Source organism: Pan troglodytes, chromosome 23 (assembly GCF_028858775.2).
Source record: "Pan troglodytes isolate AG18354 chromosome 23, NHGRI_mPanTro3-v2.0_pri, whole genome shotgun sequence".
Classification (NCBI taxonomy): Eukaryota; Metazoa; Chordata; class Mammalia; order Primates; family Hominidae; genus Pan; species Pan troglodytes.
This window is the reverse complement of record NC_086016.1, coordinates 33555064-33569419: the sequence shown is the minus strand read 5'-3', so window position 1 is coordinate 33569419 and position 14356 is coordinate 33555064. Positions and strand designations below refer to the sequence as shown.

The 14356-nt window shown below is 44.7% G+C and overlaps 1 protein-coding gene across 15 annotated transcripts in view; it reads left to right on the top strand.

Moving 5' to 3' along the window:
* Window positions 1–12402, top strand: part of EIF4ENIF1 (eukaryotic translation initiation factor 4E nuclear import factor 1) — a 56916-nt gene extending 44514 nt beyond the window's left edge. For 6 of the 15 annotated variants that reach the window (XM_009438228.5, XM_009438226.5, XM_063808185.1 and 3 more), the window contains 8 exons: window positions 80–263; window positions 1385–1464; window positions 2052–2191; window positions 4930–5014; window positions 6538–6670; window positions 7514–7858; window positions 8765–8929; window positions 9512–10271. In XM_009438228.5, the coding sequence (XP_009436503.2) occupies window positions 80–263; window positions 1385–1464; window positions 2052–2191; window positions 4930–5014; window positions 6538–6670; window positions 7514–7858; window positions 8765–8929; window positions 9512–9753 (1374 nt within the window). In that variant the 3' untranslated portion in view covers window positions 9754–10271. Of the gene's footprint in view, window positions 1–79; window positions 264–1384; window positions 1465–2048; window positions 2192–4929; window positions 5015–6537; window positions 6671–7513; window positions 7859–8764; window positions 8930–9511; window positions 10272–11808; window positions 11942–12290 lie in introns of those variants that run through there. The other 9 variants (XM_009438227.5, XM_009438225.5, XM_063808187.1 and 6 more) reach the window with 3 other exon arrangements.
* Window positions 12403–14356: the final 1954 nt, after the last annotated feature.

Sequence of the window (14356 nt, the reverse complement as noted above, 5' to 3'; positions counted from 1 at the left end):
CAAAAGTTAATCCATAATTCACAGCCTCTGAGTAGAAGGAATAACTAAGTTTACAGGGATTTGGCTTTTCTGCCTTTAGGAACTTCTGGGTCAACCAGTTCAGAGACCTGCTTCTTCCAATCTTCTGAGTGGCCTTATGGGGAGCTTGGAGCCTACAACATCTTTACTGGGCCAAAGAGCACCCTCTCCTCCCTTGTCACAGGTGTTTCAAACTCGAGCAGCCTCAGCTGACTACCTTCGCCCAAGAATACCATCACCAATTGGTAAATATACTTATTTGTCAAAAGAAATATGAATTTATGGCCAGGCACGGTAGCTCATGCCTGTAATTCCAGCACTCTGGGAGGCCGAGGTGGGCAGATCACCTGAGGTCAGAAGTTTGAGACCAGCCTGGCCAACGTGGTGAAACCCCATCTCTACTAAAAATACAAAAATAGCCAGACGTGGTGGTGCATGCCTGTAATCCCAGCTACGCAGGAGGCTGAGACAGGAGAATCGCTTGAATCTGAGAGGCGGAGGTTGCAGTGAGCCAAGATCACGCCACTGTACTCCAGCCTGGGCGACAGAGCGAGACTCTGTCTCAAAAAAATAAATAAATATACTTTTGGGGGATGGGGTACCAAACGTGGAAGATACCAGCTGCTCTTCTAGGTGAATATGTTCATGTTATAGATTTTTTTTTTATTGAAATCTAACTTTGATCTAGCTCTTTAGTCTTATTCCTTATTTTGGGAATTCAATCCAAAAAAAGTTAATTTGGCTTCTTAAGTTTTTCTTTGATATAGTAGAAGTCAGTGTAGTGGTTATCTATGAAGCTATTGAGTTTTGATAGACAATCTGCTGTTAAGTCTTATGGCTAATTCAGAATGTGACTGAAAGAAAAGTTCCAGAAAGTGTCTTAGCAAAGTATTTACATGGAATGTCGTAGTGTTCCTGCCATCCTAGGCCACTTTAGGCTGCTGGCCACTCTGGCTCCTGCCAAACAAACCTTGAGAGGCATTTTTTGAAATCTTCTGTCCACAGTCAAACAGAATGGAGAGAATGTGTACTCTCAGAGCAATGGCTTAGTGCCAGAGCAATACCAGCTGGCTTAGTGATAACGGGACAAACTGCTGGCTAGAAAAGCTCTTCTCTCCCAGAGAGAAGTCTTGGCTTTAAAAGGAGCAAAGCTGATGGCTTAGTTGAGAAGCAATTTGGACAGTGCTCTGGTTGAGGTCCACATAGCCCACTGTTGGGGCACAGAGGGAGAGGGACATCTGTCAGCCCAATAAATCAGTGCTTTCCAAGAGATGGCGTTCAGCAAGAAATGGCATGCATTAATGAAAATGCCTCCCTGATGCACACATACCATCTTGGTACTCACTGAGACTAACTTTCCCGACAGGTTTCACACCAGGACCACAGCAGCTACTCGGAGATCCATTCCAAGGCATGCGCAAACCCATGAGCCCCATCACGGCCCAGGTCAGGCTGAGCTTTCTCAAACTCAATCTCTTGCTTGCCCTTCACCCTGTTGGTGCATGGGGAGTGGAGAGCTGAACTGTTGTGATTCTTAAAAATGGTTTTGAGGCCAGGCATAGTGGCTCATGCCCGTAATCCCAGCACTTTGGGAGGTGGAGGCAGGAGGATCACTTGAGCCCAAAAGTAAATTTAAAAATTGAGCCAGGTATAGCGGCATGCATCTGTAGTCCCAGCTACACAGGAGGCTGAGGCAGGAGAATCGCTTGAGCCCAAGAGTTTGAGACTGCAGTGAGCTATGATGGTGCCACTGTACTCCAGCCTAGGTGGCAGAGTGAGACCCTGTCTCTAAAAGAAATGGTTTTGATCTATATTTCAAGCTCAGTGAAGGTTAGACAATTTGCTGAATAATTCAAGTAATACTTAAATTGTTAATCTTGTTCACTGCGATGGCAGCACAATCTAGTCAGTTTCGCAGTATCTAATTTTTCTCAGCTTCTGCTTAACATACCTTTCTAAGAGTGAAGAGAAACCTTTGTAGAAAGTGTGGTGTCCTTACTCTTCTCCTGACCCTCCCCTCTCCTTTTCAGCAGATGAGCCAGCTGGAGTTGCAACAGGCAGCTTTAGAAGGGCTGGCCTTGCCACATGACCTTGCTGTACAGGCAGCAAACTTCTACCAGCCTGGTTTTGGCAAACCACAGGTGGACAGAACCAGAGATGGATTCAGAAACAGGTAAATTACTAATCCTGCTCATGTGGAGATTTACGGATAAGTTTTCCTGAAACTAATAAATTACTTATCTGCAGTATAATTCTGTTGTACATACTGTGGTATGTTCAGTATGTGGTAGAAATTCCATCCCAATCCAAATCAATAGAAGAAATAGATTTAATAGCGGAAATATGATTAAATTCTACTGCAAGGCATAGGGCTTTCATTCTATATGGTTTTATTTCCATTCTTGATTTATAAATTACTTTTTTTCTTTGAGTTTGCTAATTAGCCATATGGAACGGATGCTGCTCGCCTAATTTACCTCACAAGATTGTTATGAGTAAATATATTTTAAAATCTTAGGATGTTTCTACCAGTTAAACCATTCATTTTTACAAATGAAACTAGCATAGCTCCTTATTCCTTTCCCCACAGATTCAATGTTCTTATCAAACTCCCTTGATGCAGGTTTGCTACATCAGCAGTTTTTTGGCCAGAGCTGACAGGTTTGTTGATCAGAGCTGTTAACAAGTAGAGTACTGAGTTCACTCTTCTCTTTTTCGATAGTTGCAACAAATGGTAAAATGAAATTAATCATAAGTTAGGGAGAAAAGGGAAAGGAGTGGCAATATTATTTTACTGTAAAATAAAACAGACAAAACTATATAAAACAAATGTGTAGCTTATTATAAGGCAAACTTCCTTGTTAACTACTCAGAGGGCCTCCATGTGCCCTGTGCCAGTAATACCCCTTTTCCTCCTCAGAACTCTCCACTGTCCAGCCTTTAAAAGTAATCACTACCTTAATTAAAAATAAATAATTTATCACCAAAATGCACATCCCTGAACACTATAGTCTACCTTTAAAATACTCGGTACTTAATGTTTTGATGTGATTCTTAAAGTTACTACCACAGTGCCTCAGTGTTTTGCTTCAGCTGGTTTTACCTGTTAACCCTTTCAGAAGACACTGAGACCAGGAGATAGCCTTACACAAGCACATCCTATTTATAGCACCCTTCCACCGAAACAGAGAGCTCCAGACTGGTCTGCTGAACCCCTCTCACGTGCTTTCTGTCTATAGCATAATGCAGTTACCTAGTATTCATTGATGTGATTTGTGACTTTCAGAGTACTTTTAACTTTTTTTTTTTTTTTTTGGAGACAATCTCTTGATCTGTTGCCCAGGATGGAGTGCAGTGGCACAGTCTTGGCTCACTGCAACCTCCTCCTCCTGGGTTCAAGCAGTTCTCATGCCTCAGCCTCCCGAGTAGCTAGGATTACAGGAGTGTGCCACCACACCCGGCTAGTTTTTTGTATTTTTAGTAGAGATGGGGTTTCGCTATGTTGGCCAGACTTGAATTCCTGGCCTCAAGTGATTCACCTGCTTCGGTCCCCAAAGTGCTGGGGTTACAGGCATGAGCCACCGCACCTGGCCCAGAATTTTATATGATCTTCATATCAACCCTGTGAGGTAGATGGGTGGGGGGGGGGGGGGTACGTAACTGCATTTTACAGATACAGAAAACAGGTTTTTAAAACATGGCTTACTCAAAACTAGCAAGCATATTTGAGTCATTTCAGTCTAGCCTTCATGTTTTGGATCAGCATCAGCCTCTTAGGTCCTCCCTGTGTACAGTTGTGTCCCTCCAACAAACATGCCTTTCCCTTACCTTGCTTTTTTAAATTGTATTCATCACTGTCTAGCATACTATTTATTGTTTGTCTCCCTGCCTGTAGTAACCCCACTCCATCCTGCAGCCCCAAGAATGTAACCTCCATGAGGCCAGAGATTATTTTTCTTTTATTCACTGCTGTATTCCAAGAACCTGGAACAGTGTCTGTAGCAGGTGCTCAAATATGTTTACCAAAAGGAATGATAGGTCATGTGGGACCCTCAAGTTTGGGGTTCATTTTTTAGTCACTCAGAATAGTACTGATCTGTCTGCCCTGTTGTCATACACACAGTCACAGCATGGCAGCAATGGGGTACTAACTAGAAAGAAGCCATGAATTTAGGTTTTCCATCTATCTGTGATTCAGAGAACTTCAGGTCAGTGACTGTACTTGGGCCTTGACCTTTGAGGCCTGAGGTCAATCTTGTGTAGACCAAGAGTGGTCCTAAAATAGCTGAAACTCTTGATTCTGTATTTGATTTGAACGAGTGTCACACACAGCATCAGTTCTGTGCCAGGCACTGTGCTAATTATTGCCGCTCCCTGCCCAGTGAAGCACAGGCAGCCCAAGAATGAAGGCCCTCCCTAGCGCACCTCACTGGTGTAGTCTGCAGTAAACTATACACCAGCTCTCGATAACCCTACAACTCCCAAGTTCCTGTACCTATTCCGTCTACCTGAACTGTTGTTCTCTAGCTGCTTCTTGATCGCACCCAATGGAATGCAGCTTCTTCCCCAGGAAGCATCCCTGCAGTGCCTTGTTATTTCTTCTAACCCCTCCATTTTCCCATTGTACTTTGTTGGTGCCTAATATCTACATGCCTTGGTTTGCTCTAGGTGATTGTCTCCCCCACTAGACTGAGAGCTCTTACAAGACTGAGACTGTGTTTCATTTTCCTTTTGTCTTCCCTCAGAGCTTAGCATGTGCTTTTGTGTATGTTAGGCCTAAATGCTTGGGAAATTGAATTGGATAAGGGAAAGGGGATGTTAAAACTTCTAGGCTGGTCTTGAGTATTATATGGTTTTAAGACTTGAAGTTAAGCACATTGGGGTTCATGCTGATAATTGGTTTGTTCACAGGCAACAGCGAGTGACCAAGTCACCAGCACCCGTGCATCGAGGGAATTCCTCTTCCCCTGCCCCTGCTGCCTCCATCACAAGCATGGTCAGTGACCTTTAGTAACTGTGAAGGACTTTAAGGCTTCTCCCTGTTTGGTTGTGCGTGGATTGTACCACTGTGTGCCCTAAATGTCCTTGAGTTCCTTCCACGGAAATAACTGACCTAGTAGTTTTTCATAACTGTCTATTAGGTCTTTCCCTTTTAGGACACAGTCTAAGTCTTAGGATTTTAATGAAGCCCCTATATTGGGGAAAATATGTTCCAGCAGAGATGATCATGGGCCAGGGCACACGAGGTGGTATAGTATGTTCAAAGAAATGAACCAGGTGTGGGGAGACAGGAGGACGATAGTGAGAGACAGGAGGTGAAGTGGACAGAGGTGACTGGGTCAGACAGTGGGGAGTCTATTGAAACTTGCAGGGGAGTTCACAAATTCGGATTCACCACTTCAGGTCTCAGTGATATAAACTAAGGCTGGAACAGAAGGGTTTGCTTATATGCAGTGAGAAGTCTAGTTTTATAACTATCATTACTTTAAAAAATGTTTCATTCCAGCTGGGCGTGGTGGCTCACGCCTGTAATCCCAGGACTTTCAGAGGCCGAGGTAGGTAGATTGTTTGAGTTCAGGAGTTCAAGACCAGACTGGGCAACCTAGTGAGACCCTGTCTCTACCCCTAATACAAAAAATTAGTCGGGCATGGTGGTGCACATCTGTGGTCCCAGCTATACTCGGGAGGCCGAGGTGGGAGGATCACTTGAGTCCAGGAGGCAGAGGTTGCAGTGAGCCAAGATCGTGCCACTGCCCTCCCTAGTGAGTCCCCGTCTCAAAAAAAAAAAAAAGTTTCATTCCCCACAAATCTTTATCATCTAATCAAAGCCGACAGAGAAGAAGGAAAAAAAAAAAAATAACTTTGCTGTGTGCTTCAGAACCCCACGTGGGTCTTTGCACCGGTGACCTTGAAGGCAGCAGGGTTTGGAAAGAACTTTTTTGTTTATAAGTCAAGCCCTGTCTCCTGCCATCAAAGATGTGGGGTTGTTTGGTGAGAAAAGGCAAATGCATAATAAAATCACCAAGGTAGAAATAGTGAAGAGGTAAGAAATGACTCCAAATGATTAATCCTGATGGCTGAGGAGACTATTGAGATAAATTTGACTTTTCTGGTAGCCAAGTTAAGAAGGGAAATATTAGGAGTATGGAGTAATTCTGGTTTTGATGTTATCTTTGAAGTGTCCTTTCGCAGAAGGAAGGTCTGTTGCTCCAAGTTATATTTCTGGCCATGTTCTTTCTCTCTTGCCAGCCTAATCCCAGGCTGGGAAATCTGTGACGCAGAGGCTGCATAGGCATGTCCCCATTATCACACAGTTGTAAGCAAGGGATAATGTACTTGGGACACTGCCTATTTGCCCCATTCTGTTTTTCCTCCAGCAGCTACAGAACAGAATACTACAGTTGGCCTATGCTACCAATGTGGGGACTCTTTGTTGAGTATCTTGACAAGTTAATCCTGGCTTAGTATTAGAGAACGGCACTTAGAGAATGTGCTAATGCCAATTGTTTTTCTCTGCAGCTTTCTCCTTCCTTTACCCCTACCTCAGTGATTCGTAAGATGTACGAGAGCAAAGAGAAAAGCAAGGAGGAGCCAGCATCTGGAAAAGCAGCTCTTGGTGACAGTAAAGAGGATACTCAGAAGGCCAGTGAAGGTACTGCAGAGCTGTTAAGGGCACTGCTCAAGAAAGTATGTGATGGAGAAAACATGGGCCTGAACGCTGACCAGCCTGATATTCTATACAAAGCCCTGGGCAAGACCACTAGCTTCTCTGGACTATGGTTCGGTGTCAGTGAGAAGGTTCTGTGTGACAGTGAGAAGAATTGGGCCAGCTCACAATTGCTTGGTTGCTTGAAATTTGACCAATCTAAGAGTGCTACTACCAGACGGGTAGAATGAGTGTTAGTTTAGAATCCTTAGTTAGGCTTCAAAGTTAATAATTAGTATACTTATTTGGCAAATTAATATAATTCAGCTAGTTTTACTTCTGAAAGATTATGTCCAGCCTGTGGAGACTTAAGTGTCCAACATAGAAAATATGTGAGAGGCTTTTAGGAGTTGCACAGTAGGGATTGTGAAGGACGTGGTAACATGCGGATTCCAAATTAGTGTTTACAGAGGTGTTAAAAGTATAGATCTGAGAGATTTTTGCCTGTGTTTGAGAAGGCTTGGGGTGGGTGGTGGGGAGGAAATCCTGTTGGTACTATTAAGACAGTTTGGGTTCTTTGACCAGACTCTAATTGCCATTTAGATTTTCTGTTGTGATGGATTTACATAATCTAGGCCACAGCCATTTGTGCAGAGAAGGGTGCCCAACAATTCATCTTCTGGTCCTGTTTATGAAGCAAATGATGGTTCCTACCGTGTAGTCCTCTAAACTTGTTAAGGGTATCAGATAAGAATTGTGACCTTAAGAAATGAGATTTATTAGACCAGTGGGAGGCCACAAGTGTTTGGGAGAGGTTTACCAAAATATTTTTTGTTTGGTTCCTCACAGAAAACCTCCTGTCATCCAGCTCTGTACCCAGTGCCGATCGAGACTCTTCTCCCACTACAAATTCCAAACTGTCAGCATTACAGAGGTCTTCGTGTTCCACCCCACTGTCCCAGACCAACCGTTACACCAAAGAACAAGATTATCGACCTAAAGCAACTGGGAGAAAAACACCCACCTTGGCATCCCCAGTTCCTACAACACCTTTTCTCCGCCCTGTCCACCAAGTTCCCCTTGTCCCCCATGTCCCTATGGTTAGGCCTGCTCACCAGCTTCACCCAGGGTTGGTACAGAGGATGCTGGCCCAGGGAGTACATCCACAGCATCTTCCAAGTTTGCTCCAAACTGGTGAGTTTCCAGCCTGACTTGGGTGTCGTCAGTTTGTGGGCCTAGGGGACAATTGTTGGCACTGATGAAGTGCTATAATGTGGGAGATTTCCATCCCTAGAAAGATGTTATTAGATTCTCCCATCTAACTGGCAGGCAGTGGGCCCAATCCAGTCAATCCCCTAGTCCTTTAAAAGATTAGGAACCTAGCTTGAAGATTCTTTTTTTTTTTTTTTTTTTCCTTTTTGTAGAGACAGAAGTCTCACTCTGTCTCCCTGGCTGGAGTGCAGTGGCGCAATCTCAGCTCACTGCAACCTCTGCCTCCTGAGTTCAAGCAATTCTCCTGCCTCAGCCTCCCGAGTAGCTGGGACTACAGGTGCACGCCGCCACACCCGGATAATTTATTTTATATTTTAGTAGAGACAGGATTTCACCGTGTTGCCCAGGCTGGTCTCAAACTCCTAAGTTTAGGCAATCCACCCACATCGGCCTCCCAAAGTGTCAGGATTACAGGCGTGAGCCAGAGGATTCTTCATTCTTTTTTGAGTCAGAGTCTCGCTCTGTCGCCCAGGCTAGAGTGCAGTGGCGCGATCTCTGCTCACAGCAACCTCTGCCTCTCCCGAGTTCTAGGTCCCTGCCTCAGCCTTCCGAGTAGCTGGGATTACAGGCCCTGCCACTACACCTGGCTAATTTTTGTATTTTTAGTAGAGACAGGGTTTCACCATGTTGGCCATACTGGTCTCGAACTCCTGACCTCGTGGTCCGCCTGCTTTGGCCTCCCAAAGTGCTGGGGATTACAGGCTTGAGCCACTGCGCAGAGCCCTTCATTCTTAACAAACTTCCAGATCAGCAAAACTGTACAGTGAAGCTGGAAAACTTCCAGGTAACGTTAAGACTACTCAGCTGCTTGCTTTTTCTGCTCAACAGGTGTGCTTCCTCCTGGGATGGACTTGAGTCATTTACAGGGAATATCTGGCCCCATCCTGGGTCAGCCCTTTTACCCTTTACCTGCTGCTAGTCACCCTCTCTTAAACCCTCGTCCTGGAACACCTCTGCATCTGGCAATGGTGCAACAGCAGCTACAGCGCTCAGGTAGGTTCAGGAATGTGACAGGTGAGTTTGGGACGGACTTAGGGAGTCTTGAAGCTTTGAGGACTAGTTTCCAGTGGAGACGAATTAACACTTTCATCCTTTAACTTGTTCTAAGTTTGGGACAAAGTGTAACCAGATAATAAGATGAAGTAAATTGACCTCTATGCAATTTGGGATTACTGTTCCTGCAAAGTCAGTGGGAAAAGCCAAGTGTGTTCTGGCTTTTTCCTTTGCCTGTTAGGAGAGAGGGCTGAGAATCCAACAGAGGTTCAGCATCCGGCCTGCCCAGGGTATATACCCCCTCACCAGTTAATGTTGCTGCTTCTGTGATGTGGTTACTTAGCCATGAGAAGTAGCGGTCATGTCATCCAGGGTGGGTTTTCAATACTGGTCGCTTCTGAATAGCTCAGCTTTCCATGGTACTGTTTTCTGGCATTGTTGGTATTTTGCAAAGGAGTTTCTAAAGAAGCCCTAGAAAAAATCCTCTAGTAAAGACTTTTCTTTGGATAGGGTTTGAATGAAGCAGGGTCTAATAAACTTTCCTTCTCATGCTGTGAATGATAACCCTTCTTATCTCCACAGTTCTGCATCCTCCAGGCTCTGGTTCCCATGCAGCAGCTGTCAGCGTTCAGACAACCCCTCAGAACGTGCCCAGCCGGTCAGGCCTGCCCCACATGCACTCCCAGCTGGAGCATCGCCCCAGCCAGAGGAGCAGCTCCCCTGTGGGCCTTGCCAAATGGTTTGGCTCAGATGTGCTACAGCAACCCCTGCCCTCCATGCCCGCCAAAGTTATCAGTGTAGATGAATTGGAATACCGACAGTGAGCAGGGCAGGCAGACTCAACTAAGCCCGGACCTGTGGTGGCACACTGGGCAGGACCCTGCTTCATCTCGGGTTGGTTTATGGGCTTTTACTTTGGAGCACTCTGTGTGAAGCTGTTTGGTGGAACCCATGCATCTGGTGTGGTCCGCGTTATGATGGGAGGATCTTAACCAGTCGAGTGGAGTGTACATTGTCTGAATACAGGATGCACAATGTTGTCAATCCTGGAAATGGTCTTTCTTTTTTGTAAGATATGTGAATGAAGTGTTGGTGTCCTCACCAAGAGGTGGCACCTAAGGGTTCTGAGGAAATAAATGTATAGACCCTTATGTACAGACCTGTGTATAAACAACTTTTGTATATACATATAGGATAGCTTTTTTGAACTTATACAGCTGTACATAAAAGTAGCTGATATTAGTTAGGCCTGTGTCAACAGTTTGGATTTTTTTCACTTGTACATTTGGGATTTTCTTTTGGTTGATTAAAATTGCATATGCTAAGTGTGTGAATGAAGTAACTGACATTGTTGTGTTTATTTCCTCTCTGAAACCCTTCCTAATTTTGTCTGGAGACAGGGTCTCACTCTGTGTCACCCAGGCTGGAGTACAGTGGTGCAGTCGTGGCTCACTGCAGCTTCAACCTCCTGGGCTCAAGCGATCCTCTCACCTCAGCCTCCCAAGTAGATGGAACTACAGGCACATGCCACTAACTTTTTTCTTATTTTTTGTAGAGGCAGGGTCTTACCATGTAGCCCAAGCTAGTCTTCCTAATTTCTAACCAGCCAAGCTATGCTCAGTATGTTCCTTTAAGGAAGTGATCTGAAGTTTAAGTAAGTTTTTCTTGAAAACCCATGGAAATTGGGCACTATGGCTCACGCCTGTAATCTCAGCACTCTGGGAGGCAGAGGCGGGCGAATCACAAGGTCAAGAGATCAAGACCATCCTATCCAAGATGGTGAAATCCCATCTCTACTAAAAATACAAAACTAGCTGGGCATGGTGGCCCACACTTGTAGTCCCAGCTACTCGGGAGGCTGAGACAGAAGGATCGCCTGAACCTGGGAGGCAGAGGTTGCAGTGAGCTGAGATTGCGCCACTGCAATCCAGCTTGGCGACAGAGTGAGACTCCATCTTAAAAAAAAAAAAAAGTTAATTGGACTCTATCTTGATTTAGGAGAAATCAACTATGGCCTTTTTCCTTGAGCTTTAAAGACCCCAACAGGTCAGTTTATACTGGACTGACCCTATAGATAGCATAGCCTTGTGGCTAATACCAGGATATCTATAGTGTAATTTCCAAGATTAAACTGACCTAGTGAAAACAGTTTATTGAAGAATCATCTATTACATATGGTAGTTTCTCTCAAACAAATCATGTTTACTGGGGCATCCTGTTTCTCTAAGCTCAGAGTTCTGATTCAACCCACTGAAGTCTAAGAATTTCCCTTAAGACTCATGCATTAATTGACTCCTTGTGTTCTGTATCACATTCCTTAGCTCACAATTGTTTTATTATTCACCTTAACTATTAGTATATACATAGCACTTACGGATAAAGATTCTACAGAATACAGTACAGTTCTGAGTCCCCTTTCCTAACTGGAGGTTTTTCAGTCCTGCTATGAGGTGATACTTATTTCCCATGCTACTCAAGTTAATTTACCAGAGTTCTAGATATTTGTCCATTCAGGACCATTTTAGGACTCCATGCTAAAGGGTCAGATAATGAGGTAAAGGTCAAGGTGGTTGGATTTTTGACTACAAGGGTAGTAGAGTCTTGGGCAGCCTAAGTCTTGACCGTTTGTTAGGGAATAATGACTATAAGCCTGGAACTGCCCACCCTGCCGTGTACTTGCAGGAATACAAGAAAGCAGGTCACCTTTCAACAAAACCTGGCTTTATGGATTATGCATGAAGTCAGTCTCTTCCTGGTACTTTTCTTTCAGCCTCATTAGTAATCCCCTTCCCCCATGCTATTCACTCCATGTGATTCCTCAGCTTCAGAAATAGACCCTCTGTTTAGAATTTTTGGCAAATGCTTTCTGGTTTCCACAGGTGGAAGCTGGAACGCAGTCCCAAGTGTCAATGGCAGAACACAGATACCTGAATCCAGTTCCACCTTTCCTGTGTATCCTCTTCCACTTATCTTACTTCCCCTTCATGTTGAACCAACGTTAATAGGTGCAAGGTAAGGAGGACTGGGTTGAAGCTGCTAGTAAAGGCTTCCTTTTCAGACTAGAAGCTAGTAGGACAGAAACAGGTACCATGCAAAGAGCAAAGCCATTAGCTGGTGATTGGCAAATGGCACCAGAAGGAAATAAGGGAGTATTGCTAAGAGTATCAGCAGAAGCTAGACATACAGGTTTTAGCAAAAGTATTTTGGTAAACACAAGGACTAGAGGAAGCGGGAGGGTGGGGGGGGGGGGGGGATGAAGGCAAAAGACACATTAATGCAGTCTTCAAGGAGCTAAGACCTTGATATAGGATGAGGGCAGAGAGGAAGGGATGTCTTTGGAGAAACTTTTGATGTCTTGCAGGCACGAGATGAGTTCACAAGCAATCAGTGCTGGAAGGATGTGCAAAATAAAAGTTAAGAGAAGCTGAGGATATAGAAGGCATCCTGAAAGTAAAACAGCTGAGGACCACAAAGCATATCATGGAAAATCTGTTAAGCAGGGGAGGTCAGGTAGGAGAGGAAAGAATAGTCCCTCCCAAAGGAAGCAGTTAAATAAGTCTGTGGGAGGTCAGTGGTAAAAGGAAGTGGGAATGAAGTGAACAGAGAGTGCAGCTAGGCCTTCCCTTAGGAGATAAGCTACTGAGTGTCTTTTAAGCCAGACTATATTAACAGGGAAGGGAAGTGGGAGGTCCATTGGCCTTTCTTTGTGAACTATGAGCATAAACACAAACCAAGAATGACGATAACTTACAGGGTTAAATTCTGGTTCTTCAATAATTCTATTCCCTTTACCAACAATTGATTCAAAAATAGACATGTGACCCAGTTTTAGGCCATGAGACAACAAACTGGGTGGCTTCTGGAAAACAGCTTCCCAAAAAGGTAAGACCAAGTTCCCTTCCATTTCAGCCGCTTAAGTTAGCACTTTCTGCTAAATGCAGCTAAACGTGTTCTAACTAGTTAAATGGCACAGAACAGTGGATCTGTTTACTTGTAATAAAGTCAGGAAAGAAACATGGAATATGTAAAAGCACAGGAAATTCAAATCATGCTATGACAGCCAAACCAGTAAAGTCTTAGAGTTAATGAGGAGAAAGCCTTTAGCTGTACCTCCACAGTGGCCATACCCTAGGCAGCATTCCCAATACCAAACATACCCCTCTCCCAGAACTGCTAAGTCTAAGCCCAGAGGAGAAAGGGAAAAGTAGGGTAATTCTCTCCTCAAGGAGACCAGGGGTCCCTGGACCAAGCCATGGGGAGGGTGCTAAATGATGGACACAAAGCCTATTCACAGAACATCCTGAGGCCTTACAATGAACTGGATTTCAGCAACCTTCTCTCCCCAACATCCTGGCAGTGCTAAATGCTTGCTCAATGAAAGTGAATTTTGGCAAGAAGAGTCCCCAGAAACCCAATATGTTCTGGCTGGAGAACAAACCTTCCTGGAAATCCCGTAGCTCAGAAAGCCAATGTTTCCTTGTTCCCCTGCAGGGTTGGGGCAGGCTCTAGACCACGGCCTCTATCATGAATGCACCAGTGGTATCAAGGCCGATATTCTGAAAAGTAACTAGCATACCAGGCTTCAGGAGCTTACCTTCCGGGTCTGGGGACAGTGACAAGCCCAAGCTCCAGGAAGACTATCAAAGGGAAACAACTGCTATTAGGGCAGCAGGAGAAACAAGCACTGGAGAGAGGCTGAGTATGTGAATAATCCCACACTGTGATCACTCATGACCTGCTAAAAGCTCTGGCTTGCCTCATTTGAAGAAATAATCAAATTCTGTCTTGCTGCAAACCTATTCTTCCTGATTTTCTCAGGGACTACTCTATCCATACTGAAATAATGTTTGACTTCTTCCCAAGAGCAAGTTAGTTAACAAGTTTAAGATTTCTCCTCCATACTTACATGTCCATACCCTCCCTTCTGCCCATATTCTTTAATTATTTAATTTTTATTTCTTGGAGACAGGGTCTCACTCTGTCACCCAGGCTGGAGTGCAGTGGCCCATCTTAGCTCACTGCAGCCTGGACCTCCCAGGCTCAAGCAGTCCTCACCTCAGCCTCCCGAACAGCTGGGACTGCAGGCATGCACCACCATGCCCACCTAATTTTTTAAATTTTTTTGTAGAGATTGGGCCTCGCTATGTTGTCCAGCTGGTCTCGAACTCCTGAGCTCAGGCGATCTTCCTGCCTTGACCTCCCAAAGTGCTGGGATTACAGGTGTGAGCTACTGGGCCCAGCCCCCTCCGCCCATATTGTTACCCACCACACCAAGATTTTCATCAACCAGTTTCACATAATCAGAGCAATCCCCTTAAATTCCTATATTCCTAGTCCCCCAAATATCTGATTATGTCCTTAGCATCCTCTCAAGTAGTCCTGACACCAACCCTCCTCCTAAACCTCCCACCTCCATATATACACATA